General features: G+C 36.5%; 1 protein-coding gene across 1 annotated transcript; it reads left to right on the plus strand.

The window, feature by feature from the left end:
- The first annotated feature begins 1,947 nt into the window (after positions 1–1,947).
- LOC121374988 (ATP-binding cassette sub-family E member 1-like) lies at positions 1,948–27,824 on the plus strand. The gene is made up of 16 exons (XM_041502169.1): positions 1,948–2,077; positions 8,495–8,629; positions 8,972–9,057; positions 9,264–9,361; positions 9,931–10,048; positions 10,862–10,999; positions 11,288–11,357; positions 12,922–13,018; positions 14,197–14,408; positions 14,958–15,107; positions 15,701–15,832; positions 16,270–16,439; positions 21,254–21,396; positions 22,141–22,263; positions 22,841–22,952; positions 25,918–27,824. The coding sequence occupies exons 2-16, from the start codon at positions 8,497–8,499 to the stop codon at positions 25,963–25,965; spliced, it is 1,830 nt and encodes a 609-aa protein (XP_041358103.1). The 5' UTR covers positions 1,948–2,077; positions 8,495–8,496; the 3' UTR covers positions 25,966–27,824.
- The last annotated feature ends 57 nt before the right edge of the window (positions 27,825–27,881 follow it).

The following is a 27,881-nucleotide window of genomic DNA, read 5'->3' on the forward strand; positions in this document are numbered from 1 at the left end:
AACTTAATTTCACGGACACCCATACAACCCCAATACCCACCCCATCTGCCCTTAAACCGATTTTCGTGACGGAAATGGCTATGTAGTTTCCTAACTCTACACTATAATAGGGTATCAGCCACACATAGGGATTCATGTCACATCATTTAGTTCTGTCGGAAAAATAGGTAACAACTTAATTTACGGACACCCATACAACCCAAATACCCACCCCATCTGCCCTTAAACCGATTTTCGTGACGGAAATGGCTATGTAGTTCCTAACTCTACACTATAATAGGGTATCAGCCACACATAGGGATTCATGTCACATCATTTAGTTCTGTCTCTAAATGGAGCCTGAAAATAGGTAACAACTTAATTTCACGGACACCCATACAACCCAAATACCCACCCCATCTGCCCTTAAACCGATTTTCGTGACGGAAATGGCTATGTAGTTCCTAACTCTACACTATAATAGGGTATCAGCCACACATAGGGATTCATGTCACATCATTTAGTTCTGTCTGTAAATGGATCCTGAAAATAGGCAACAACTTAATTTCACGGACACCCATAGAACCCAAATACCCACCCCATCTGCCCTTAAACCGATTTTCGTGACGGAAATGGCTATGTAGTTCCTAACTCTACACTATAATAGGGTATCAGCCACACATAGGGATTCATGTCACATCATTTAGTTCTGTCTGTAAATGGAGCCTAAAAATAGGCAACAACTTATTTTCACGGACACCCATACAACCCAAATACCCACCCCATCTGCCCTTAAACCGATTTTCGTGACGGAAATGGCTATGTAGTTCCTAACTCTACACTATAATAGGGTATCAGCCACACATAGGGATTCATGTCACATCATTTAGTTCTGTCTGTAAATGGAGCCTAAAAATAGGCAACAACTTATTTTCACGGACACCCATATACAACCCCAATACCCACCCCATCTGCCCTTAAACCGATTTTCGTGACGAAAATGGCTATGTAGTTCCCAACTCTACTCTATAATAAGGTATTAGCCATGCATAGGGATTCATGTCAGATCATTTAGTTCTGTCTGTAAATGGACCCCGAAGTTAGGCAAGAACTAATTTTCACAGATACCCATATAAACAATATAGCCACCATTATTGAGATTTTTATGATTAAAATGGCTATATAGTTCCAAACTCTATTCTATAATAGGGCATCAGCCATGCACAGGGATTTATGTCATTATCATACCATGTAATACCTGATGAAAAAGACAATACTACCCAGAGTACACATTTCAGTTTCATAGAGAACCAAGAGATAGCTTCTAAGTAACCTGAATGGCTGAGCCTGCTGAAGTCGATTCCTAAGACTAGCAGTAAACCGGGTAGGCCTCTGTATCCGTCGAACTGAGGGGATCAATCGGGAGAAAGATCGGCTGGAATCTGGAAAAAACCCTAATTTCCTCGCAACAGCGGGACTGAACATGTTAGTGGCTGTGAAAAAAAGACAAATATTATGATTAGATACAATTTAATTTAACAAAAACAACAATATTATACTAAGTAGTAAACAATGCAATGAACAAATTCTAAAGCACAATTATTTAAAAGACTTAAAGTGATGGCAAATTAATACTGCAATATTTTTTTTCAATCTATATCTATTAATTTTAACTCAGCGAACAAAACATGGAAGCTAGCGAACAAAATGGCAGAGGTAAGGGGGTGAGAAGCCGGATGCGCATTGATACCTAAACTAATAATCATATTTCAGAATTGTAATATATTAGTATTCACTGTATTGTGGAAGAAATAATTGTTTATTGCAAAAACACTATAAATCGATTGATACAAACAGAAAATAAAGTAAATCAATGTGGGAACTATATTCTGGAAAGACCTGACATCCGATAACCTCTTATTGTTCGCTGGCTTCACAGCGGATAGAAAAGTTCGCTAGTTTTATTTCAGTTCCATGTGTTAATCGCCATTACTTTCTACATGTGCTTTGATTGTGCAAGAGTTAAACCATATTTTATTAACTTCTGTCAAAAGGTGTGAAGACGGTTTATTGCCCTGTTGTGGGCTAAAGACAACAGGTAATTAAAAATAGTATTTTAAAGATTGTGGAGCAATTTAGCCATGTTTTCATTCATGTTGAAGAGAACATATTGCGGAGGCTTGAATTTTAAAATCATTTTAGAATAAAATTGCGTATGTAGGTAGTCTGTTACGTTTTTGATTTATTTTTTGACTATATTCGTTTTTCTACGTCGTTACTAGTTTTCGGAGCTGCATGCTAAGGCCAAGAGAATGAAAGTTATAGAATTGCGTCCGAACAATTTTCAAAACACATGAGGCTTTTTTTCATTATTCATTATTTTTATTGATCTATTATTTCCATAGTAGATTCAAGGTACCTTTTACGGCATGCGGGCGATGGACACAAATCTATAACTTTCATTCTCATAGCCTAATAGGGGGACCAGACAACTCGGACCCATGGACAACTCGGCCCAGACAACTCGCCCCGAGTTATTGATACGGGTTCATTGATACTTGCGGAAAGCGGCTATATGTCGAAATCAGATTTTCAAGTAGCAGTTTATCCTAGTATTTCTCAATCAATACAGTATTTATATGCCAAAGCAGTAAAATTACGACATGTGCAGACCAATTTCGGACGGTATATACATTATTTGAAAATGGCATCATGCTCACCAATTGGAATTACTTCTTAAAAGCAGGAAGTCAGGAGGCTATATCCGCGAGTGTTGTTACAACGATAAATAACTTTGCATGTTTTTTCTGGGATCATCTCCAATGTTTAGGTCACTGATTGTAGAACAAAAACAAATTATTCGAACAGCGGAAACTATCTTCAAAGATAAATGGATCAGCAATTTATCAATCCGACATGACACTTCGTTTCGGGACGTTTATGTTAAGGTGAGACTAATTCAAAACTAACAAAAAACACACTCTTTTATTTCTGTGAGAATACTTTAATTTAAAAAACAACACTTGTTCAACAATATTTTTCAACAATAGACAATATTGTGCATGTGCCGAGTCGTCTCTGGACTCCGGGCCGAGTTGTCTTGCAGTGGGCTATCACCAACCCTAAACCTAAACCTGAATGAACTGAATGCTTGAACTTCCAGAAGTCTTTGCCATAATGCTTCTAAAATAATATTTTAATTCAATATTTAGTAAATCAAAGTTTTGAAGTCGCATCACTGGTAATACATAGTCATCACGATTAGCACAAATTTATGTAGTTTGATGTCACACATTCCATCTAAATCTCATCAAAACATTACGTTCAGGTATACATGTCTTGTTGCCTGTAAACAAATGACCCATACCTAGTTAATGGTAACGAGGCTGGATCTAGCTCAGTCCGTTGAGTGCTTGCATCGCAGGATCAAAACACCTCAGTAGATCCATTCAACTGGTTGGGTTTTTCTCATTCCAACCACAGGGCTCAAACTTAATGGCGGCAACGACATCAATTGCTGTCAGTGACATATAAACTGCCATCTGTTGAGGGCGTCACCGATGGTACTTTTGTGCTGCTGGATAAAAATTAATGCCATCGGTAAAGCTCCTCGCCAATGGCAAAATTTATAAATGTGTATGAACATTATCTGCCAGTATTTAACACAGGCGTTTTTGGATCCTGGTTGGAGTTAATGGGCATTTAGTTAGTACCACGCGATGGAACTATATTTAGTCATGAGCGTACCTTCTGTTTTGCCTCCTGGCTTCTGTGTTTGGCCTGCCCATTTTCACGTTTGGCAGCCCCTCTTTATTTATCGGCATCCTGTTATAATTTATAGCACCCGGCTTTGCTATTTCAAAATGCACACCTTTTTTTTTCACACCGAAAAACATCGATCAGTCTGCACACTGGAAATCAAAGGAAACAAGCCGGGTTGTGTCCGAAAGCGAAACTGTCAAAAAACAACTTTGGTAGCTTATGGAAGTTACCATAATGTAATAACTTAATTTAACACTATTTTTTTTAACAGCCTCTGTTGTGTCCCATACCAGTATCCATTTGTATGTTTGATACACACAATACGTTATATTTTATTTTAGCAATGAAAACATTTTATTTTTATCATTTCGGCAATCTCCGTCTGAAAACAAAAAGAACAAAAAACCCCGGTCATTCTTGTCTTTTGTGTCCATTAACTCATGTCTGATATTTTACCCCCAATTGCAGATTTAATTGGTTGTAACTGATGATTTTTACTTACTGTCATTTATTTATTCGGCAATTCCTTATAAAATATTAGAAACGTTTAATATAAAATTTTTTTTAATAAAATTGGTGGGTATATCACTGCTTATAAAAAAAACGAAAGTCAGGCTGCAAAATGACTGGGTTCGCATCGCAAAATCTTGCGATCGCGATGCAATATTGTAACAATGACTAGCAGTTTGTGATGCATGTTTTTTGTAACCAAATTGATCTTTGAATTGAGATCGCAGGAGAAGAACGCACTTAGGGATGTCGATTTTCTGTGATCGCAGCCAAGGTAATTGATTCGCCAATGATAAACATTTTTAAAATTTATCTCGGTGTACAACCTTCTCGCGTGTGTTAGTATTTCAAATAGAAAATACTGTCGGAATACGCGGAGGATGTTTGACGTTTTAACAAGAACGGTAACGTAACGTACTAGTTGCTACGTCATCGTGGTAACCTAATTTGCAAGCAGCTATGACCTGGCCTCAGATTACAGTTATCTTCCCATTTGGTTGTCCAAAATCCGTAAGTTTCACCACGCAAGTAGTCTGCTGTTTGACTGTGATTATTTCATGGCAGACAGCTATGAAGTGGCAACTGTTTGACTGAAGTGACAGGGGATAGCATGTAGTTTGTAAACATGTGTAACTTGCTGACATTGAAGACTTGTTTGTGGTAATTCCGGCCCATGCAAAAGTAGTGCTTTTTGTGTAAAATGGGTGTACTCCGGCCTGGTTTAGAGGGTGTGTCTGTTTAAACCAATATGCTGGGAGAAAGAGCTGGACAACAGGGGTTGTCCTTTTCAGGGTATGTGTCCCCCATGCAGGCAAAGGTACATACAAAACTTCACGGGCCTGCTGATATTAATAAAAATGTTATAGCCACTAAGGCTATATAGAAACATATAGCGAAATTAATTGTGGTCTGAGGCCTGACCCTGTACACTGAACTTGTAGCCTACCGTGCACGCAAATATATTATGTTCACGAATTAAATATATTGCGAACATGCTGATAGCTCCGCAAATTTAATTACGCGTTAACTTATTTCCGATTTAGCTTTGAATAATGCCTATAGATACAAAGCGCATCGCATGCACTTTATTTTTATCGTCAAATTACCTGCCACGTGGTTTTATACTACAAGTGACACTCGGTGCTATGCATGATCTGCGTTCAGCGATAGCCAGTAGTCAAAATGTCTGATAATTATTTTGACCGGTTGTCGAAGTGGTCGTTCGGTTTAACTTGTGGTGTAAAAAAAACAGTCTGGCAAACATTAGCGACAGACGGCTGGCTGAACTCACGTCTGGTATCTCGTGACTACGAGATTTCAGTTTGTTGTTTTTACACTGATTATTCTTATATTCGATACATACTTGTGGCTTTCGTTATTTGTAAACCTGAATGCAACCTATGAATACTACTAATAAATAGTATTTGGTCTAGTTTGTGATTTTTCAAGTTTTCTGCATCATGTATTATCAGACATACATGCGGACAAGACTAACGGCACGCGGACCGCATAGCGAGAATGTCTCGAGTATAATTATATCGTACATGAAACTCATTGAAAGGAGTTCAGTTGATATTGGTCGTTTTTATTTTATTATTGGCAAAAAATGAAAGCTTGATCGCGAATTATTTTAGCCGCGAAAATGTTTGCGTATACATACAGTATTATCGACTAATTAACAGCTTGGCGTTTTTAATTTCGAATTGCCATGGCAAATAATGTTCCGGTAAAATACGTATATATATATATATATATCTATATCGTTTAAGAATTGTCAATTTTCATAACAAAAATGAACACCGAATACGTTGGAATGATCAGCCAAATGGGGAATTTTTCTCGGGCTTCAATTGCACTTTGGATCAGACATACAAGTCAACTCAGGAAAGACTAAAAAAATCACTTTGAACAAGTTAGATGACCAAGCTGCTTAGCATAACCATTGACAAATATTATTCAGAAATATGTTGTACTATAAAAATTAAACCCTGACATTTCTATGCTATTTTCTATATAGCCAAAAAAAACCAAAGTGCGATTCTCTGGGTGTGTGTGTGGAGGGGGGGGGGGGGGGGAGGCAACTGTCCCCCTTGACCTCCGGAGCATACGGCCGTGTAAACAAATGACAGTGATGACCCTTCACATGTACTGTTCTGTACTTGTTTTATTTTGGGGTAAGCAGCCCACAATACAGATACATGTATAAGTAATATGCAATATTATTGAAAAGAATGTGTTATTCATGTTTACTCATTTTATTATAGTGCTAATCAAATTCCAATAGTTGCTAATCAAGTCTCCATCCAGTAGGAAAAACTGCTAATCAAAATTTTAAAAACAAATTGCACCTGAAAGTGGTAAAGTTCATTATTAAAATGATTTATCTTGGGTGCCAATTAACATACACTGCCATTGCAAAAACTAAACTACTTTTTATCAGCTGTCAATATCAATGCGATCGATTTACTTGATGAAGATAGATATAAAAAGAACAGAAATTGTTTATCCCATAATAAGAAATCGCTTTAAAAAATATCTTTATTAAAATCATAATATTAAAACTGGTCGGTGTAGCAATTTTACAAATACCCGTGAATGTCAGACCAACACTTTGTTTTAACTAACAGTGCACAAAAGGTAAGGAAGCTTTACACTGTACCAACTTTCAGTACCAGATACCGAGGGGCAAAATAAGCAATCTAGGTATTTCCACAAAGTTGACCAACACATAACGATATACGGTAACCAAACGGTCCTTTTTTTCCCTTTGTTTCTTTTTTGCTTTTCGGTGTTTTTTTGTTAAATGGTGGAGTGGGGTCTGCACAACCATCCTCTCTTAATTTTCACCCCGGGAGAACACTGTATACAATTTAATGTCATCCATAAAACAATTTTTCATGTCATATTCATCGAAAACTTGGGCAACTTGTCTCAGAAACACCAGATTACGGGACAAATGTTAGCTTATGCTAGTAGTCCATGATTCTATTTATAATAAATTCTTGTTTATTGAAGTTTATTGACATAAATTGAAGAAATTTGACTACATGTACATACAGAAAAATAACCTTTCAGCCAAGTTTATTTGCAGCAAAAGTCTGTTTGCAAAATTTGCTGTCGGCATATTCAAAATTGCCATTGGTGGGCGCCTTCACAAACGGCAATTTGATTTTTTTTTATTGCTGTCGGAGATAAAAATTCCTATGGTCAAGTCCTGCAACCAGTGCACCATAACTGGTCAAAGGCCGTGGTATGTGCTGTCCTGTCTGTGGGGAAGGTGCATATAAAAGATCCCTTTCTGCATTAGGAACTGTAGCGGGTTACCAAAGTTTAACTTCCAATAGCCGATGTCAGATTAATAAATCAGTGTGCTTCAAAGGTGTCATTAACAAAACAAACTCTTTAATAATGATAAATATCAAATAGGTTTATGACGTGGATATTATGGATAATGGTAATTTTGTAACTTAGGTGGTGTATATATTATTTCATATTTGGAACCCAAGATAAATTATTTTAATGATGAACACTGCCACTTCGTTTTTATAAGCAGTGATATCCCTAAACGAAAAAAGAAAGTTTCTAATATTTTATTAGGAATTGCTGAATAAACAAATGACAGTAAGTAAAAATCGTCAATTAAATCTGCAACTGAGGACAATATCAGACAATAGTAATTTCTGGACACAAAATACAGATTGACTGTTCTGATCATGTGACAAATTTGACACCAAATAATTTTCTTTTTATTTGGAGATTGCCGAAACAATAAAATTAAAATATTTTCATTGCTTAAATAAAATATAACTTTTATTGTGTTTACAAAACATACAAATGGATACGGGTATAGGACACCATAGAGGCTGTTAAGAATAATGTTAAATTACATTGCAGTAACTGTCGTAAGCTATGGAAAATTTTCAGACTTCCCGTTTTCCAACAATATCCTCTAGTTCATCTAACACTACATAAAAGATGCTCAGTTAGCTTGTACATCATATGTCCCTTTTTTATGTACTTTGGAAAAATATGGGGTAGGTCTTTCCATAAAGAAGTCCCAACACACGCTGATATATGGCAACTAAGCTTTTTTATTGTGGGTGGGAAAGGATGGGTTGGGGTTTGCACAGCCACCCTCCTTTTAATTTTCACCCAGCAACAACACTGCTGGAAACCTATTATTATGATAAAATGTTCTTTATGCTGCTGAACCAATATGAATTTTTTAAAGTTGTTTTTTCAGGCATGTCGCGAAGAAAGGACAAGAGTACTGAGGATAATGACAGACTTACTCGTATTGCCATTGTTAGTACTGACAAATGTAAACCTAAGAAATGTCGACAGGAGTGTAAGAAGTCATGTCCGGTTGTTAGGATGGGTAAAAGATTTTACACCTTTTTTATTCACCAACATACTACATTTAACATATACATAGTTGTTGACATCCTTTTTTATTTTTAATTATGATAACAAGGTGGTTTGAAGTGTAAATTTTTTCTACTATATTGGTATTTTAGCAAAATTTGGCCCATTCAAATTAAAAAAAAAAAAAAACCCAGGAGAACATATGTGATTTCATGATTCAGTTCATAATGAATAATGTTTAATGTGACAATAATTGTCTGAGTTTAAAATCATGTTTTTAATATATTGTGTGACTGCAAGGTCAGCTGCATCTCTTAATTATATTGTGTGAACGTCTTTTTTGTGTTTTTTTCAGGTAAACTTTGTATAGAAGTGTCACCCACAGATAAAATAGCATTTATTTCTGAAGAATTGTGTATCGGATGTGGTATATGTTCTAAGGTAATGGCTTAAATTTAGTATATTCTTAACGGTCTGTACATGTTTTCAAGATGTTACAAATTTATTAATCAATTGAAATAAGTAGTTTTTTTCTAAACAGCTTTCACATTTTCTTTGTAGTTGTATACCACAGTTACTGTACTTTTAACTGTAATAGTTTAAATGCCTGCAGTTTATAATGTAGCAAATTGTTTTTCTTATTTCAGAAATGTCCCTTTGAGGCTATCAGTATAATTAATTTACCCAGTAATCTGGAGAAGGAGACAACTCATCGTTACAGTGCCAACTCATTTAAACTTCACAGGTAGTTCTTTCCACTATGATCTTTCAATTGCATACGTCCAGCCCCATGAATGTGATCTTAGGGCAGAATGATGATCATTTAGAATTTAGTTCTGAATCCTTTCATGGATTACTTTAATATTTGGTATACATTTTTACCAAGGGATATTCGTTAAACTTTCACCTCTGTGGATTCATAAATGATATATGGATTCATAAATGATACCAAAGCGAAGTAAAAAATTGTTAGCAAATATAAATTAACTTAATTGGTTGAAATGTTTTTAAGTTGCACAGGAAAATATTGTAAAGATATGCAGTTACATGGCTTGATTAGATGTTTTCACTGTTCAGCATGTGACATGTGAGTCATTGTGGCTAGTTAAATAATAACAACACCCAGAATTTTAACAAATAAAACATTTTCAAGGAAATAAAGGTGAATTAAAAGATTTTTGCTATAGTCTTGTTTAGTAGTAAATTAATAAATGAATGTATGTTTAATGACACCCCAGTCAATATGTTTTATTTGTATTAACACTAACCTAATGTTTGCAAACTGATATTAATTTGTGTATTTATTTTATCCAGACTCCCCATTCCTCGTCCAGGTGAAGTGCTTGGACTTGTCGGGACCAATGGAATTGGCAAGTCTACTGCGCTCAAGATACTAGCTGGCAAACAGAAACCAAACCTGGGACGCTTCAAGGTAGTTACAACTCGGGGGGTGGGGGGGCGCGTAGCCCAGTGTTACAGTGCTCGGTCGATGTGGGATCGATCCCTGTCGGTGGGCCCATTGGGCTGCTTCTCGTTCCAGCCAGTGCACCGCAACTGGTATATCAAAGGCTGTGGTATGTACTACCCTGTCTGTGGGATGGTGCATATAAAAGATCCCTTGCTGGTAATTGAATAGAGTAGCCCATGAAGTGACAACAGCAGGTTTCCTCTTTCTATATCTGTGTGGTCTTTAACCATATGTCTGATGCTATTTAATCGTAAATAAAATGTGTTGAATGCGTCATTAAATAAAACATTAATTTTTTTTTTAACAACCTTAATAATGTGTAAATAAATACAATGTAATAATGATGTCATCTTGTGGTTACAGCCCTTGAAAATTCATGACGGAATTAATCAGGGCTCTTGCCAAAAAAGCTGTTGCAAAGTTGATCTGCAGCATTATTTGTCTGATTATCTGGTATTTAAATTAATCTTTTGTACTAAATTGCAATTGCACAATGATCTGGATTTTGAGGGCTGTTGTTAATATTGTATTTACTAAGATGAGCTGATACCACCGCATGTTGTGAAATTAATGAATTGTTAGCTGCTTTTACAACCTTTTGAAATTGTCATTTTTTTCAATTTTTTTATTTACGCTTTTAACACCAGGGTTTAAACTTAAATTGTTTACCAGACTTCTTAAGTGATTTGTTATTGGAAATCCTGAATAGATTTAGTAGGCAGATTAGTTTGGAAATGGGGAAAGCTCGAATCAGTTTTTTGTTTTTTTTGTTTTCAGGATCCGCCCGACTGGACAGAGATTCTGACATACTTTCGAGGCTCTGAGCTGCAGAACTATTTCACAAAAATCCTAGAGGATGATCTGAAAGCACTTATCAAACCCCAGTATGTTGATCAGATTCCAAAGGCTGTCAAGGTTAGTTCTGAGAAGAGTTGTGTCTCTTGTTCTTTTCACCCTTGGTTGTTATCATCAAGTTTGGGCACAATATTTTACACAGTCATTCTATCGTTTATGCAACTTTAGATTCACACAAACTAACAATTAATTACCATGGTAATAGTTAATGTTTTTGTTTTAACAGGCACAACTGGCTTGATAAAACTGCTGTTTTGTTTCAGCTAGAACAGCTGGCCCGTAATAAAACTGCTGTTTTTGTTTCAACATGTACAACTGGCACTTAATAAAAGTACTGTTTTGTTTCAGGGTTCTGTACAAAGTATTCTCGACAGGAAAGATGAAAGGGGTGTACAGGACCAGATTTGCAAACAGCTGGGTATGTATTAATACAGGACTCCTAATTTAACAGGAGCATGTTACCACAATGCCTAGTCATGTGCTCCAGTAGCCTGGAAATTAAAAGTCTGGCCATGCCTTATTTTGCATAGTAGTAACTGGTGATCATCCTCTAACAGGAAACAAAAACAGGAAATGGTTCACATTTATTAGATCGGTGTCGTCGTGGTTATGCCATCGGTCTACATGCTGGTAGGTACTGGGTTTGGATCCCAGTCGAGGCATGGGATTTTTAATCCAGATGCCGACTCCAAACCCTGAGTGAGTGCTTCGCAAGGCTCAATGGTTAGGTGTAAACCACTTGCACCGACCAGTGATCCATAACTGGTTCAACAGAGGCCATGGTTTGTGCTATCCTGCCTGTGAGAAGCGCAAATAAAAGATCCCTTGCTGCCTGTTGTAAAAGAGTGCTTATGTGGTGACAGCGGCTTTCCTCTAAAAACAGTGTCAGAATGACCATATATTTTTGACGTCCAATAGGCGATGATACGATAAAAAATCAGTGTGCTCTAGTGATGTCATTAAATAAAATGAACTTTACTTTACATTTATTAGTCTGGTTTCATCTCCATCCGTCTGTCTGTCAATTAATTTGCCTTGAGATATTGAGCTGAAATTTTGTATATATGTTTATCATGTGCTGTTACAGATCAAGTTTGACTTTGGCTATTTACCAATTTTTTTAACGGAGTTATGACCCACGTAGCAGGAGTTTTACCAGAGGGTAAAACGGGTATGGTGTCACACCCAAATGTTTTTGCAATTTTTTTTAAAAGTTAACCTTTTGACAAAATTCATTACTCTTATCATTTTTCTTAACCCTAACCCATTTTCTTGGGGAGGCCCCCCCCAATACCCCCTGTTGACTGGTTGCATTCAGTTCCATAGTGCCATACCTAAAAATATCTTTCTGGCAGAAACATTGCATAGGCAATGTCAAAATTTGTTTTCCCAACTTTTTTCAGGCGGCCTTGAGATATTTACCTAAAATTTTGTGTATATTTTTATCATGTACTGTTACAGTTATGGCCCTTGAGTTTAGTAGATAAGAAAAATGGTTGTGCCTGGTAGGGGACATGTATTGCTTTAGCAGTACTCTCAAAATGCTTGTTTATTTTGAATGGGTGCTGTTGTGTTGTATTAAGACACTTGTTGAAGTTTGCCTTTTGGCCCTAATGCTCCGAAAAATTATCTATTGGTCTATGCTAAATGGCCTAGCCCTCTTTGCCAAATTCGATGCTTGATTAATATCTGAATTGTAATCATCCAGCAAGAAACGACATGGTTATATTTGTAAAATATTTCTATTTCTTTAAGCTAACTGGTTAAGCATCAGAAAATAGATTTTATATAATTGTCATACATGTTCATATTGATTATCGGTTACAAGAATATGTTTTGTTGTTTTTTTTTTTACAGTTTTTGGATGATTTTTTTTAATTAAGTGTTGAATCAAGTAAAAAAATTAATTGTTGTTCTGCTAAGGCAGACAGTGATTGTTTGATCTGAAACATTTTATGTATCCCATTTTTTTTTTTTTATAGATCTGATCAATGTAAAAGACCGAAATGTGGAAGATTTATCTGGAGGCGAATTACAAAGATTTGCTATTGCCATTGTATGTGTACAGCAAGCCGATATGTAAGTGACAGGTGTACAGGGCTTCTAGATTATGGTATCCCCACTTACCATAGGTTATAATGAGAATTTAGAATGTCTAGTGTTTTGTGAATAATGTAGGTATTAAAAGAATAGGTCAGAAACTCGTTTAATAAAATATTTCAAACACATTAAACTCTGCTTGATAAAATGTAATTATGACCACAGATGACTAAATCAACCACTAGTATAGTGTTAGGAATCGTTAATGGATTATGAATATCTTATTTTATAAGATTGTAATACCTTTTTGAAGCCAGTGATTAAAAAAAAGCTGTTCACATTCTGAAATAATTGTTGACAACAACCGATATATGAGGCTTCAGATATAAATTTAAGGAGAGATAAAAATGAACAGCACATTAATGCTCAAACGTAATTTTGTGGATTGGAAGCCAATGTTAGAAATTGAGCAGTAGCTGGAGAATTTAGTCTTGAAGTTAAGAGTCCTTGTTAGACTAATAATTTAACTATTTTAGCAAGTGTGTAGGCTTCAGATAACAGATTAAAGCTTAAATTTTAAAAATTATCTTTCTTGAAAATTAGGAATTCTGCGTATTTTTGTAATATACTCTCAGTAAATAAATACCGGCCTCGGTGGCGTCGTGGCAGGCCATCGGTCTACAGGCTGGTAGGTACTGGGTTCGGATCCCAGTCGAGGCATGGGATTTTTAATCCAGATACCGACTCCAAACCCTGAGTGAGTGCTCCGCAAGGCTCAATGGGTAGGTGTAAACCACTTGCACCGACCAGTGATCCATAACTGGTTCAACAAAGGCCATGGTTTGTGCTATCCTGCCTGTGGGAAGCGCAAATAAAAGAGCCCTTGCTGCCAATCGGAAGAGTAGCCCATGTAGTGGCGACATCGGGTTTCCTCTTAGAATATGTGTGGTCCTTAACCATATGTCTGACGCCATATAACCGTAAATAAAATGTGTTGAGTGCGTCGTTAAATAAAACATTTCTTTCTTTCTATCTCAGTAAATAAGGGGCAGAGTAAAAACTGTTAGTGAGACCAATGGTTTGTTCTGAAGATTTTTTGTGATAAATTTCAAGAAGTGCATATGAGAACGCAGTGATATTATTACTCGTCTCTAAATTTCATGTAATTCAAACAGTTTAATCCTTAAAAAACTTTTAACTTTGCCTTGTCTCTTCAGATTTATGTTTGATGAACCCTCCAGTTACCTTGACGTGAAACAGAGGTTGAAGGCCGCCCAGGGCATCCGTGGCCTGATCACTGCGGATCGTTATATCATCGTTGTGGAGCACGATCTGTCTGTACTCGACTACCTGTCTGACTTCATCTGCTGTCTGTACGGTGTGCCGGGAGCCTACGGGGTGGTCACCATGCCCTTCAGTGTTAGAGAAGGTGAGTGGGTGTGGCTTTTCTCATTCTCTTATTGTACAGCATTCAGTACAATCGCTTTAAAAAAAAAAGAGACCAGTCAAATAATGGTGCTGTCTGTCTCTAGTGAAATTAATTACCAAATGTTTTTATTCCCACTGTAGAAACAGTTATTATTGTTAAACGTTAAATGTATTTTGGAAGCCAATGATTAAAAAAAGCTGTTCACATTCTGAAATAATTGTTGACAACTACTGATATATGAGGCTTCAGATATAAATTTAGTTGAGATTAACTGGAACAGGCATGTTCATGACAAAGACGGCACATACCATTGCTCGAAACTAATTTTGTGAATTGTGAAGCCAATGTTAGAAATTGAAAAGTAGCTGGAAAATTTACTCTCAAAATAAAAGAGTCCTTATGAGACTAATAATTTAACTATTTTAGCAACTCTGTGTAGGCTTCAGATAAAACGGATTAAAGCTTTTTAAAAAATCTATATTTAAATATATCTTTAATGGAAATGGCCTCTGTTAGATGAATAACTAACAAGATGCAACTTTATTTCAGGTATCAACATCTTTCTGGATGGATTTGTGCCGACAGAAAACTTGAGATTTCGAGAAACCTCACTGACATTCAAAGTTGCTGAAACAGCACTTGAAGATGAAATCAAACGAATGTGTCGATACGAGTACCCCAAGATGATGAAGAGATTGGGTAAGAATGATAAGTAATTTTCAAATTTTCAACTAATACTGAAGTGCTTGGTATGTGAATGGGTGTATTTTTATGTAAAAGGCACAAATGTTGGTGAGATAATGTCCTGATCATTTAATATTCTCGGTGTTTGATGACCCAATAAAGTTAGTTACTTTACATCTGTATGAATTATGTTTTTATCCAGATGCTGTTTTTGATAGAAGCCCTTTTGGTGATATGAAGGAAGGGGAGGTCCATCTCCTAGTATTTTGAAAAAGTATTGAAGTAACACCTATGTTAGCCATATTTAATGTGTAAAGCAATTTTCATAGGAGAAGCCTGTTCGGTGACATGTGGTTTTCTGTCCATTTTGAACAAGTGTTAAGATAACTATATAACCACTTTAAAATATGATAAATGTGTCATAAAACTAATTTCCTTGCCTTTCATCCCAGTGTACATTTTAAGAAATCTGTTGGCACTCTTTGGTTGACGCCCAATAGCCGATATCTGTTTTTGTATTGGTATCATTAAGCCATTCATTCATTCATTCATTCATTCTCTTTAGTCTTCTTGATGTTGTTATTTCTGTAATTCTCCATTGTCTGCAGGTGAATTTGAGTTGAATGTTGACGCAGGTCAGTTTACAGACTCTGAGATTGTTGTGCTTCTCGGCGAGAATGGGACGGGGAAGACAACCTTCATCCGAATGCTTGCTGGGAAGCTGAAACCTGATGCAGGAGGTCAGTCTTCGTTAGCGACAAATAATTCCAAAACTTTAGATTAATACATAGTGTTCTTGTATTGCACATTTGTTTTCAACTTGACCTGACCTCAACAAAAGTGAAATGATTGTAGATTTCAGGCCAATCTTTATTTTCCTCTTAAATGTAATTAATGTTTTAAGGGAAGGTTGAAATGTAATTTATTTGATGATAAGTTTTAAATGGTAGTTTGTGTGATATACAGCTTTAGGAATCTGTCTTTTGTTAACTGTAAATTTGACAGGTAGTGGGCATGTTTCAGCTTTTAATGTATTTTCAGCTTTCCATTTGCATACTTTCACTACTTAATTTGTTATGTAATGCTAAAAAATGAGCTTTGTTTCACTACTACAGGGTTTTCAGTGGTTTGTGTCTTGCGTCTCAGCACATACTGTATTGTGTTATTAATGTTGTAGGATCCACACCCGTGTTAAATGTCAGCTACAAGCCGCAGAAGATCAGTCCGAAACACCTGGGCACAGTCCGACAGTTACTGCACGAGAAGATTCGTGACGCGTACATCCACCCGCAGTTTGTTACTGACGTCATGAAACCTCTCGATATTGACAACATCATTGACCAAGAGGTTGGGACATGCTTATTTCATTCACTGTTTTAGAGTAGTCCATGAAGTGGTGACAGCAGGTTTCCTCCCTCAGTATCTGTGTGGTCCTTAACCATATGTCCGATGCCATATAACCGTAAATAAACTGTGTTGAGTGTGTCGTTAAATAAACCATTTCCTTCCTTCCTTCACTGTTTTAACCTAACTTATGTAGTGGGTATTTGACCAGGTGGCTTGGACTTGTTTTTTGTGCAACTATTGTGGACAGTAGCTTGATTAATAATGATTTAAATAAGAATTTGATTTTCCAGTGAATTTTGGGGCATCTACATTAACTCTTTCACCACTAAGTTTTACAGTCTTGACCTTCCCTGCACACTGAGTTTAAATAGCAGATTTATGATCATGTTTGTTAAAGGATAAAACTACTTGTTTTATCATTAATTTTAGTTATAGGCTATACATTTCCAGAAAGGTGAATGGACGGCTGTCTAGATAAAAAAATAATACTTTAAAAATGTTAGATTCAACAGGTATAAATCTGGTAATTACAGGTAAACTATGCATATTACTCGCCTATTTGAGTAGGTAGGACTGGTAATTTAAAAAAAAACCCAGTACAAATGTTTTTCTTGTTGGATAATTAATTAATTAACATTCCAGTTATAATTTTAAAATATATATTTACAATGCTTTTGCAAAATTAAGCTTTCATTTCATCAACAGAAATATCATACCACACACCTTTGTTGTTAGCAGGATCTGTATCACGCTTTTTTTTGGCATTCATGTTGGTAAATTACACAATTTTTCCATACACTGTATTGGAATAAAATAGCGAAAAGTACTCTATGGCGTTTGTGTTGACGTCGAACACTTTTACGGGCCCCGGATTTTTAGTAAACGTTGATCTGCAGGTAACCGAATATGGCTCGTGTGTCCAGGTAAACTCAGGCACGTGGTAAAACAGTGGCAAGTCATCTTGTAACTCGTCGTCGGTATCATTTTCTTCTAAATTGCCATGTTTAATGACATTTCGTTCACGATCGCCAATCTCGATTAAATCAAATGCACCAAAGTCCATAATATCCCACATTTCATCATCGGAAAACTCGTCATCTGAATCGCAACCATTGTTTTCAACAGACGAAATTTCGTCACCTCGGTTCATGTTTAATTACAGTCAGAATATCAGTATAAACATGGAAAAACTCATTCAAAATTCGCTAGAACATGGGCGCAGCCATTACAGTGTGTCACATGGCAGCTATGGTCGCGCGAGATTTTGTCTAATTATAATATTGACGCGTCACTCAGCGCCAAATATGAACAGGTGTTACAAGCCGCTAAACCGGCCTGTCGTGGTGAGAGGCACTGGTATCGCAAGCCGGTATACCGGCCTGTCGTGGTGAAAGAGTTAAAGGGACATTCCTGACTTTAAAGCTAATAAAAATAGACAGTAATATGGATTAGTAAACTCACCTGTAATACATTTGTGTAAAAAAATCAATGAAAAGTGCGAAATTGAAATACTTACATAGAACAATACTTTTGGGATTCCCCATGACACGATTATTTGAAATCCTCGCGGAAAGGTGAAGGTCAGAGGTCGCAGTGATGACTAGAACACAAATTTCCCACAATGCAATATTCAACATGGCTTCGGTGAGTACACGTTTTTGGGATGCAGTCGATTCGTCCACTGGACAATTTGTCCACGGACAATTCGTCCACTGAAAATTCGTCCACTGAGGAACTCGAGACGATTCGTCCACTACAAAAAATCAGTTCCGGACGATTCGTCCACTGGGTTTTTATTTCCCCAGTACATTTCCATGGGTGAAAGTTTTCCGGCATATGCCGGATTTTCCGATTTTTCTGGGTCTCTAAGGGTAGTTTTTCCAAATCATGTAAATCCGTTGAGATTTTCATAGGGGGGTGGGTAGGGGTTATTACCCAACTTCTCCGATTGTTGATAGATGATTACTCCAAAGTTCAACAAAAAGTTCGATTCTACAACCTAGTTTTAGCAATGATTCAATCCAAGAAAATTCCCAGATCTAGCAGATGCACATTTCAGTACGTGCGCGTTTTTTTTGGGGGGGGGTGTGTTTACGGAGATCGCCGATCCTTTCGTTCAATTCCGACAAAACTGACTCAATGCGATCACCAGTCAACGGAAACACAAAATCGCAGTCCGTGAAACGAGATCCGGAAAGTTCAATCAAGTCGCGTCTAAAACAACACGCTTTGTTTGAATGACATTTGTTTTGTTGAATTGTTTTTTAATGTACATTTAATTATATTGGAATTGAAGACAACAAGTTTTTATTTTATTTCGAGGTTATTAGGCATATGGGGATAACATGTGACGAGGGAGGGTACAGTGGATATAATGTACGCCATTGAAGGAGAACATGACATGGGGGGTGGGTAATAAAGTCTTCCGACGCGGAGGCTTGCATTACCTATTTACCACATCGTGACATGCGAGATAATGTACGAGCGAGTGGACGAATCGTCCGAGGCATGATAATGGATACAAACAGTTAATAAAAAATGGATATTAATGTTGAATTCTAACTCTATTTTACTTTTTTGGTTATAGTATACCACAAAATAATGTTAAGAAATGATTACAATGTCAAAGAAATAACTATTAATATGTATGAAAAAAATGCAGTCATCGAGTGGACGAATTGTCCAGTGGACGAACCGTATGGAAAGCACATTTTTAATGTTATTTATTTTTTAATATTGACGTTTTGCATTGATTACCAACGACTTTCCATTTGTTTCCTACAAGTCAGTAGTATTACAATTTTTTTTCCCGTTAAACTAAGCGATACGAATGGACGCATTTTAAAAGAAACAAGTAGAAATGATGCCGATAACAATTCCAAGATTTCATAATAATGTTCTTTTTTTTCTTCTTCTTTTTTCAACTTCAACAACTTTTTGATCTTGTCTCTTTTCTATTGCCTTCGGCTTGGCAAGCCTTCTGATCGTTCTAGCATTCAGGGTTAGGGTCACTTGTACTTATAGCTATAGAGATCTATAGATGTTGGAAAGATCGCAACTTTGTCCATTAGTCAACTCGCCTCAACCCAAGCATTATACTCATAATACTGTGATGGTGCAATTTTATGGGTATCTGGTCGTTTTGGCCGGTTGCTAGTCACTTCGTACCTTGGTCCTTTCGTACCATAGTCATTTCGAAGTTTGGTTCTTTTGTACCATAGTCATTTCGTACCTAGTTTGGTCCTTTCGTACCATTGCAAAATTGAAAGACATATCGTACCCAATCTAATTACGTATATAAGATGCAAACACCACCTGCAACTGACTTTATAAATCATTAAATATTTAATTTTGTCCCTAAAAAAAATATCAAGTCATTTCGTACCATACACTGAAACAAATTTGTTGTTAATTTAAGGGCGTTTCTAATCAGCAAAAACAAAAAAAATATTGTCATTGTGTAATAAACATGAGCAATTGGCTGATTTGGTAATTGATAGGGTAGTCAATGTTTTCAGTGGTTGTTATTGTTTATTTCTTAAACAAATAACATAATAAGTAATAATAAGTAATATTCGACCATTTCAGCTGGTAACTGAAAAAAATTGTTCATATTTATTTATTTATTTATTATTATTAGCATATTTATTAATTATGAATGTAAAAAAAGCACACTTTGGTCAGTTGGAGCCAATTTCAGAAAACATTGAAGTTGGCCGTTAGTAGTACATACCAAATACGGCTCTTGTCAGGTAAAATGGAAATAACAGTTGACAGGTGTTATGGTAAATCAATAACGATATGCTGTACAATAATGTGTTCTGATTTTCAAACTGTCAAAGTAAATTTAAAAAACAAAACAAAAAAACACTGCTTTTATGCTATGGTCGATTCGTTTTTTAATATACTGGTATGAAATGACTATGGTATGGAAAGACTTCTCACAATGGTACGAAATGACTTTTTGCAATGGTACGAAATGACTAGGGTACGAAATGACCAGGCAGCATGGTATTTACATGTGCTCTATGTCACAAAAAGGTCACGTGATGCGCTTCAAATGCATGACAAGTCGAAGGGAATCCACCGTCTAAAAATAGACTTTATTTGACGGTTGAAGGGAAAAATAAATTGATACGTACGAAAAAATATTTGGCAAAAATGCATATTGAGCTACTACGAACATTTGGGAGACCAAAAACACATTGGATATACAGATATAGATATTCTGGACAAGGAAATGTAAGTAAATTGTCATTCTAACAATTAAAAAAGGTTTTATTAGCCGGAAACTTTATAGCATTGCAACAAAGTCAGGAATGTCCCTTTAAAAGCATCTGCTTTTAATGTTTCTCAGTTCATTTGGTTTTTTTATGTATGTCCATCGTATATCCTACAGTAATCAATAATCGGGCACCAGAAAAGCAATAAAATATTGTTTACTTACCTCATTTATCCACCGCTGTAATATCTACTGCCGAAATAATTTGCCAAACCTAGTTATAAATAGATCCCACAATTACATTCTAGGTGCTAGTTACATGTGGACCATTGAATTTGGTTTTAATAAAAACTGACTTTTTTATTGTTAAAAAATTAAATGATGCACATTACTTGTTGCTCATTAGTCCTGTAAATGGACCAGAAAATATTTGTAAATCTAGTTTTTTAATGAATGTGGTGTCATTTTATAATGTTCTTGAGCCTTTTGATAGCTTAATTCATACATTTTTCTATCCCTTAGAATCCTATATCATAGTATTCTTCAAAGAAAAAACTATTTGATTAATATGTTCTGTATGATTGTGTTTTAGGTTCAGAATCTGTCTGGTGGTGAGTTGCAGCGTGTGGCATTGACATTGTGTCTGGGTAAACCTGCCGATGTGTATCTCATCGATGAACCCTCCGCCTACCTCGACTCCGAACAGCGTCTCCATGCCGCCAAAGTCATCAAGAGGTAACAAAGAAATGGATTGCCATCGCATTGTTTGTTTGAAACCAGTGTATTTAATAAAATAGCTGAAATATCAATGGATACTGTTTTGAGAAGTGATTAATCATGGATGAAATAAGAAGTGTGGGTGTTTTATTTACATCTCTTATTGAAATGACACGAAGCTGGAGTTTCTTTTTTACGGATGTTTTTAATATTTAATGTGGCTGTTCACAAAGTAGTAGTTAGTATTCAGTTGTACATCAATCTGGGATGAAGAGTGTTTGTGTTTGAGAGTTAACGTCGTCTACTTATTCTTTAAAAAGGAAAAAACAACTTTCAAAGTCTTTATATGGATTGAGGGTCGGGACGCAGCCCAATGGTAAAATGTTCGCTTGATGCGCGGTGGGTCTGGGATCGATCCCCGTCGGTGGACCCATTGGGCTATTTCGCGCTCCAGCCAATGCACCACGACTGGTATATCAAAGGCCGTGGTATGTGTTATCCTGTCTGTTGGATAGTGCATATAAAAGATCCCTTGCTGCTAATCGAAAATCTATATCCATATATCTGTGGTCTTTAACCATATGTCTGACGCCATATAACTGTGAATAAAATGTGTTGAGTGCATCAGTAAATAAAATATTTCCTTCCTTCCTTTATGTGGTATGTGTTATCTTTGTGCTCTCCAGTACATAATGTTTTTAAAGTTCAGAAAAAGTAATTTTAAATTTGTAGTTCAGACTTCATCTGTTTGTTGTTTTTCAGGTTCATCCTGCATGCTAAAAAGACTGCGTTTGTCGTGGAGCACGATTTCATCATGGCTACATATTTGGCTGATCGGGTCATTGTGTTTGAGGGCAATGCATCCATCAACACAAAAGCAAACACGTAATTATATTTATTTAATACATTATAAAATTTTAAAAACATCAAATGGATGATAGGTGGCAGTGATATTTAATTTTTAAAATGATGATTATTTAATCTGTGTGTTCTAGTGGTGGTGTTAAACAAATAAACTTTTATTTGTAGTACACAATCCTTGTATAACGATGAAAACAAGATTTCTTAAAGTGTCCTATGGTGAACAGAGACCAAATACATTTGCATTTCAATAGAAATGACCATATACTGAAGATGTGATTTATTTTTCAGAATATTGTACAAACAGATAAACATTTGTTTTGAATTCAATGAAAATACAATTATAATTTGGAAATTTCTAACGTTTGCTTAATGCCATTCAGCATTGGCATAATATTTTTATATGAAAAAAGCTTTTGAAACAGAGACCTGCTAAAAAAAACCACGTACGTTGATTTTGGTGCATCAGAGCAATACTACATCTTATTTAATCTAATGATTTAAGTGGATATTGAAATTGAATGGTTGCTTTATGCAATTGTTTATAAACATTAAAGTTTGCATTCAGAATTTTTTTTTTCTTCTCTGACTTCCACTACAGGCCCCAGAATCTGTTGAATGGGATGAACAAGTTCTTGGAATCACTGGACATCACCTTCAGAAGAGATCCAAACAACTTCCGACCAAGAATTAACAAACTCAATTCTGTGAAGGTATGTAGATTACTTACGTTAATATCCACTGGTATTAGTCAATGATTAATTACTTTTTATAAACAAATGAAACACTATAAAAATTAAACCCTGAGATGTGCATGCTATTTTCTGGAGGGTACGGCCCTGGAGTCAAAACAAACTAACTTTCTCCACTGCTGTGTCACGGTAAATCATTTAGAGAACATTTTTGGTCGAGTACATGAATGACTCAAATAAATGCAAGTCGAGACTAGTAGACACTTTAGTTTACAAAGTTTTCATTTAAAAATTGTAAATTAAACAACTCCGTGGGTAGGTGTAAGACCACTATCGTGGACAAACAACCCAGATAGCTGAGGTGTGTGCTCAGGACAGTGTGCTTGAACCTTAATTGGCTATAAGCATGAAAATAAAAGAGAAATTTAAAAAAGAAGCCATTTCTTACATGTGTTTAAGCATACATTATTTTACTCAGTACCACAAAATACAGTCTGGATGGCACCTGAAAAAAATGTCTGCTCAATGTTATAACGTCACATGTTTAGCTTGAGCAGAACCTAAGTCCACTGATAAACAAACATTTACACATTCCCAATTAAAATATGTGGTTTTTAAACATTGATCTCTGATCAGTTGAACTGTTTAAAAATCTTTATCTGCGACTAATTGAAAAATGGCAACAAAAAACTGAATAGTGAAGTGTCCACTTTAGTCTACTCTATTTTCGTTGACTAAAAACCTGTTGGAAAAATGTTTCACGAGGAATATTTTTGAGTCGCAATCAAAAAGTGATGAGAAATATAAAGTTCTGTTTATACAGTACAGTGAAGGTCAATCAAAATGAATTGAAAGGCCTAATTTGGTAGAAAAAGTTACCACATCCACGTGAACAGCATAATTATCATCCATTTAAATACTATCAAACCAAGTTCAGCTGGACCATGGACAAGAAATGAGTTCAGAGCTTAAGTTAATGTAATTACCTATCATCATAAATCGGTCTATGCTTGAGTTTATCAGGTCAGGTCAGGTCATAGGGTTTTACGTGCACATTCAGAACAAGCTGTTGTAGCGCACGCCTGTCGTGGGCACAAGAGCCGGTCTTGGCCGGCTTCTCCGTCCATGACAGGAAAGGTGGGTGGAGGAGAAAGGAGGGACCGCCTGCACTGGCAGGTGCAAGGGAGCACCAGCAGCCCGATCGAATCGGTAGCAGGTGGATGGGGGTGGTGGTGGTGCTATGGAATTTTGAGTGGAGCCGTTAATGCCAAAGAGAAAAGGGGTGCGCAATTTTGATTGAGGAAATTTGGCGCAATTTTGAATGGTCGGTCGAAAGGTAAATGGCCGAGCTAATATAGGTTTTGATATTAGTGAATCGAGAGTAGCTCGTTAATTACAGACCTTTATGGCGCTGGGTGTCTCCCTAGGTTGCCCGTAGGGCCCTTATAAGGACCTGACCGCTTCTGGTCTTGGCATGACAACGCAGGGGAGACTCGTGCAATTGTGTAGTTGGCACTGGCAGGCAAGGCAGTTGTTCCGGGTTGGTCGACTTGATGTTTGTTGGCATAGTCCTCCGTGTCCTCCTTTTTAGTGTTGCACCAGCAGCAAGTATTTGGGGTTTGGGTGGGTGCGGCTGATATTCTTTTGTTCAGCTTCCCCCGGGTGCATTTGTAATTGTGTACTCAGGAACCGGTATTCTTTTGTTCAGCTTCCCCCGGGTGCATTTGTAATTGTGTACTCAGGAACCGGTATTCTTTTGTTCAGCTTCCCCCGGGTGCATTTGTAATTGTGTACTCAGGAACCGGTATTCTTTTGTTCAGCTTCCCCCGGGTGCATTTGTAATTGTGTACTCAGGAACCGGTATTCTTTTGTTCAGCTTCCCCCGGGTGCATTTGTAATTGTGTACTCGGAACCGGTATTCTTTTGTTCAGCTTCCCCCGGGTGCATTTGTAATTGTGTACTCGGAACCGGTATTCTTTTGTTCAGCTTCCCCCGGGTGCATTTGCAATTGTGTACTCGGGAACCGGTATTCTTTTGTTCAGCTTCCCCCGGGTGCATTTACAATTGTGTACTCGGAACCGGTATTCTTTTGTTCAGCTTCCCCCGGGTGCATTTGTAATTGTGTACTCGGAACCGGTATTCTTTTGTTCAGCTTCCCCCGGGTGCATTTACAATTGTGTACTCGGAACCGGTATTCTTTTGTTCAGCTTCCCCCGGGTGCATTTACAATTGTGTACTCGGAACCGGTATTCTTTTGTTCAGCTTCCCCCGGGTGCATTTACAATTGTGTACTCGGAACCGGTATTCTTTTGTTCAGCTTCCCCCGGGTGCATTTACAATTGTGTACTCGGAACCGGTATTCTTTTGTTCAGCTTCCCCCGGGTGCATTTACAATTGTGTACTCGGAACCGGTATTCTTTTGTTCAGCTTCCCCCGGGTGCATTTGTAATTGTGTACTCGGAACCGGTATTCTTTTGTTCAGCTTCCCCCGGGTGCATTTACAATTGTGTACTCGGAACCGGTATTCTTTTGTTCAGCTTCCCCCGGGTGCATTTACAATTGTGTACTCGGAACCGGTATTCTTTTGTTCAGCTTCCCCCGGGTGCATTTACAATTGTGTACTCGGAACCGGTATTCTTTTGTTCAGCTTCCCCCGGGTGCATTTACAATTGTGTACTCGGAACCGGTATTCTTTTGTTCAGCTTCCCCCGGGTGCATTTACAATTGTGTACTCGGAACCGGTATTCTTTTGTTCAGCTTCCCCCGGGTGCATTTGCAATTGTGTACTCGGGAACCTGTATTCTTTTGTTCAGCTTCCCCCGGGTGCATTTACAATTGTGTACTCGAAACTGGTATTCTTTTGTTCAGCTTCCCCCGGGTGCATTTGCAATTGTGTACTCGGAACCAGTATTCTTTTGTTCGGTTCCTTATTAGAGCTGAGTTTATCCAGTTCATATGTTTATTTATTTATTTTTATTTGTTGTAGGATACTGAGCAGAAAAAGGGAGGGAATTACTTTTTCCTAGAAGACTAAGAAGAGTTGCCTTATTCCGAAAACAAGAACATGTCCAAAGAAAAAAACGGCAGATGTTGAATTTCCGCTGCCATCAGTAACATTCAAATTACTTCATACAAACTGTCACTGCCATTGGTCACATACAAGCTGTTAACCAATGCCACAATATTGGGTGGAATGAAATTGGCAAAAAGCTTGATTCTGTTGCTGTGGTACATAAAGATCTTGATAGTGATGTTGCAATATAAGATTACCAAGTATTTATTTTTCTTAAGATCATGTATCTGTTTCTGCAGTTACTGATGACCAATGCTTTTTGGTTACATTTGATATTTGTACTATTGTGTGGCTGGGAAATACATGTTCAGGTTATATTTTTACTGTAGAAATTTGTTAGTTTTATTTTGAAAATTATTCCATTTATTAGGGTTGGGCTTCTTCATTGTTCATTAAAAGAAATTTCACAAGACCATGGACTGAGGTCTTATAAAATCATTCCCATCTGCATATATTGTAATTTTCTGCCCCAGCCATCCACTTAAAAAAAAAAAAAAAAAAAAATAATAATGGAAAAAATGTAGTTCCACCTGAGAAATAGTCACTTGGACATGAGAAAAATAATTTGGAATAATGTTTTCTTGATGTCATTTAGTTCTAAATTATCTCCCTTGAATGTTGTGCCCTTTTCATTTTGCTGGCCATGACCCTGACCGTAGCTAAGCCATAATCAAAATATAGAACAATCTATATAGGCCCTTGTATTTATCCACCTCACTCACCTGGTTTTTTTTTTTTTTATTTTTTTTATTTTTTTTTTTTTTTTACCTCTGTATTCTGTCGGGGTGGGGTAGGGAGTTTTGTCGAGGATGTGTGCTTCTAATTCTCTTAAACCAAGTATGACATTTACTATGTATGTTATTCTCAGGTGTTTTGTATTAATTGATACTGCCCATATCACTACATCGCTGTTGTATAATTTGAGTAAATACTATTCTGCCAAACCACGTATGATTTTAAATAATAATGTTCATCTTTATTTATCTGTCATTTTGATGTCGATGCCAGGAATGAGTTTTAGGTTTAGGACCCTATGTCACATTTTTATCACTTTTACTTGCCTGATAAATAAATTTCTTGCCTTTTTTTTTTTTATCTTGTGCTAAATTCTGTTACCGTTATGTGTTTTTATTTTTTATTGATGAGAGTAGGCCCGTAAAATAAAAAATGTATTTATTATTTTTGTCCTCACTATATAAATACGGTTTAAAATATGGGTTGTGCACCCCCTCCCCACCAAATTCCTGATATCGTTCCTATGGGTGTGGAGGGTCATGGAAATTTAGAGGGGGAGTGGTCTTAATATTATTTTTTTTTTACAAGGTGGGGGGTTAAATCTAGATAATGTGCCTATTTGTTTTGTCATACATAAATATTTAATGCACTATTTAGGTTCATTTATAATAATTATTCTTTCACTAGGTAATCGCATCACATATTGCAACAAATTAAAAACAAACAAACCCACCCCAAAACAAACAATTCTTGCTTTTGTCATATTTAGAGGGTGTAGAAAACAAGACAGTTTTAAAATTTGTTTTCAATAGTACCAACTTTACATTGAGAGGACATTAAAAAGTTCTCACAATATTATCAGTGTTGTAGGTTTGAGGTATGAAATGATCTCTACTGCTGGGCTTAAAACCTTAAGTTTTTTATGATGAAGAGACCATTATTGTGTGCTACATGTATTTACATGTATATAAGAATTCTTATTATATTGTACAGCTATTTGTTTCGTACAGCCATGTTATGTATGTACATCTGTTGACGCTCATATCTGGCTGCTTTGTACATGCCTATTAAACATTTTAAAATACTGATTGCATTTGTTTTATTTTTATACGCCTGTCTATGATGAGTCATATTATGGTATG

The sequence above is a fragment of the Gigantopelta aegis genome, chromosome 6 (assembly GCF_016097555.1).
Source record: "Gigantopelta aegis isolate Gae_Host chromosome 6, Gae_host_genome, whole genome shotgun sequence".
Lineage (NCBI taxonomy): Eukaryota > Metazoa > Mollusca > Gastropoda > Neomphalida > Peltospiridae > Gigantopelta > Gigantopelta aegis.

Coding starts and splice junctions, on each gene's coding strand:
- LOC121374988 (XM_041502169.1), top strand. CDS start 8,497: ATGTCGCGAAGAAAGGACAAGAGTACTGAGGATAATGACAGACTTACT. Junction 11,358..12,921: donor CCAGATTTGCAAACAGCTGG/GTATGTATTAAT, acceptor TTTTTTTTATAG/ATCTGATCAATGTAAAAGAC. Junction 15,833..16,269: donor GCTGAAACCTGATGCAGGAG/GTCAGTCTTCGT, acceptor TTAATGTTGTAG/GATCCACACCCGTGTTAAAT.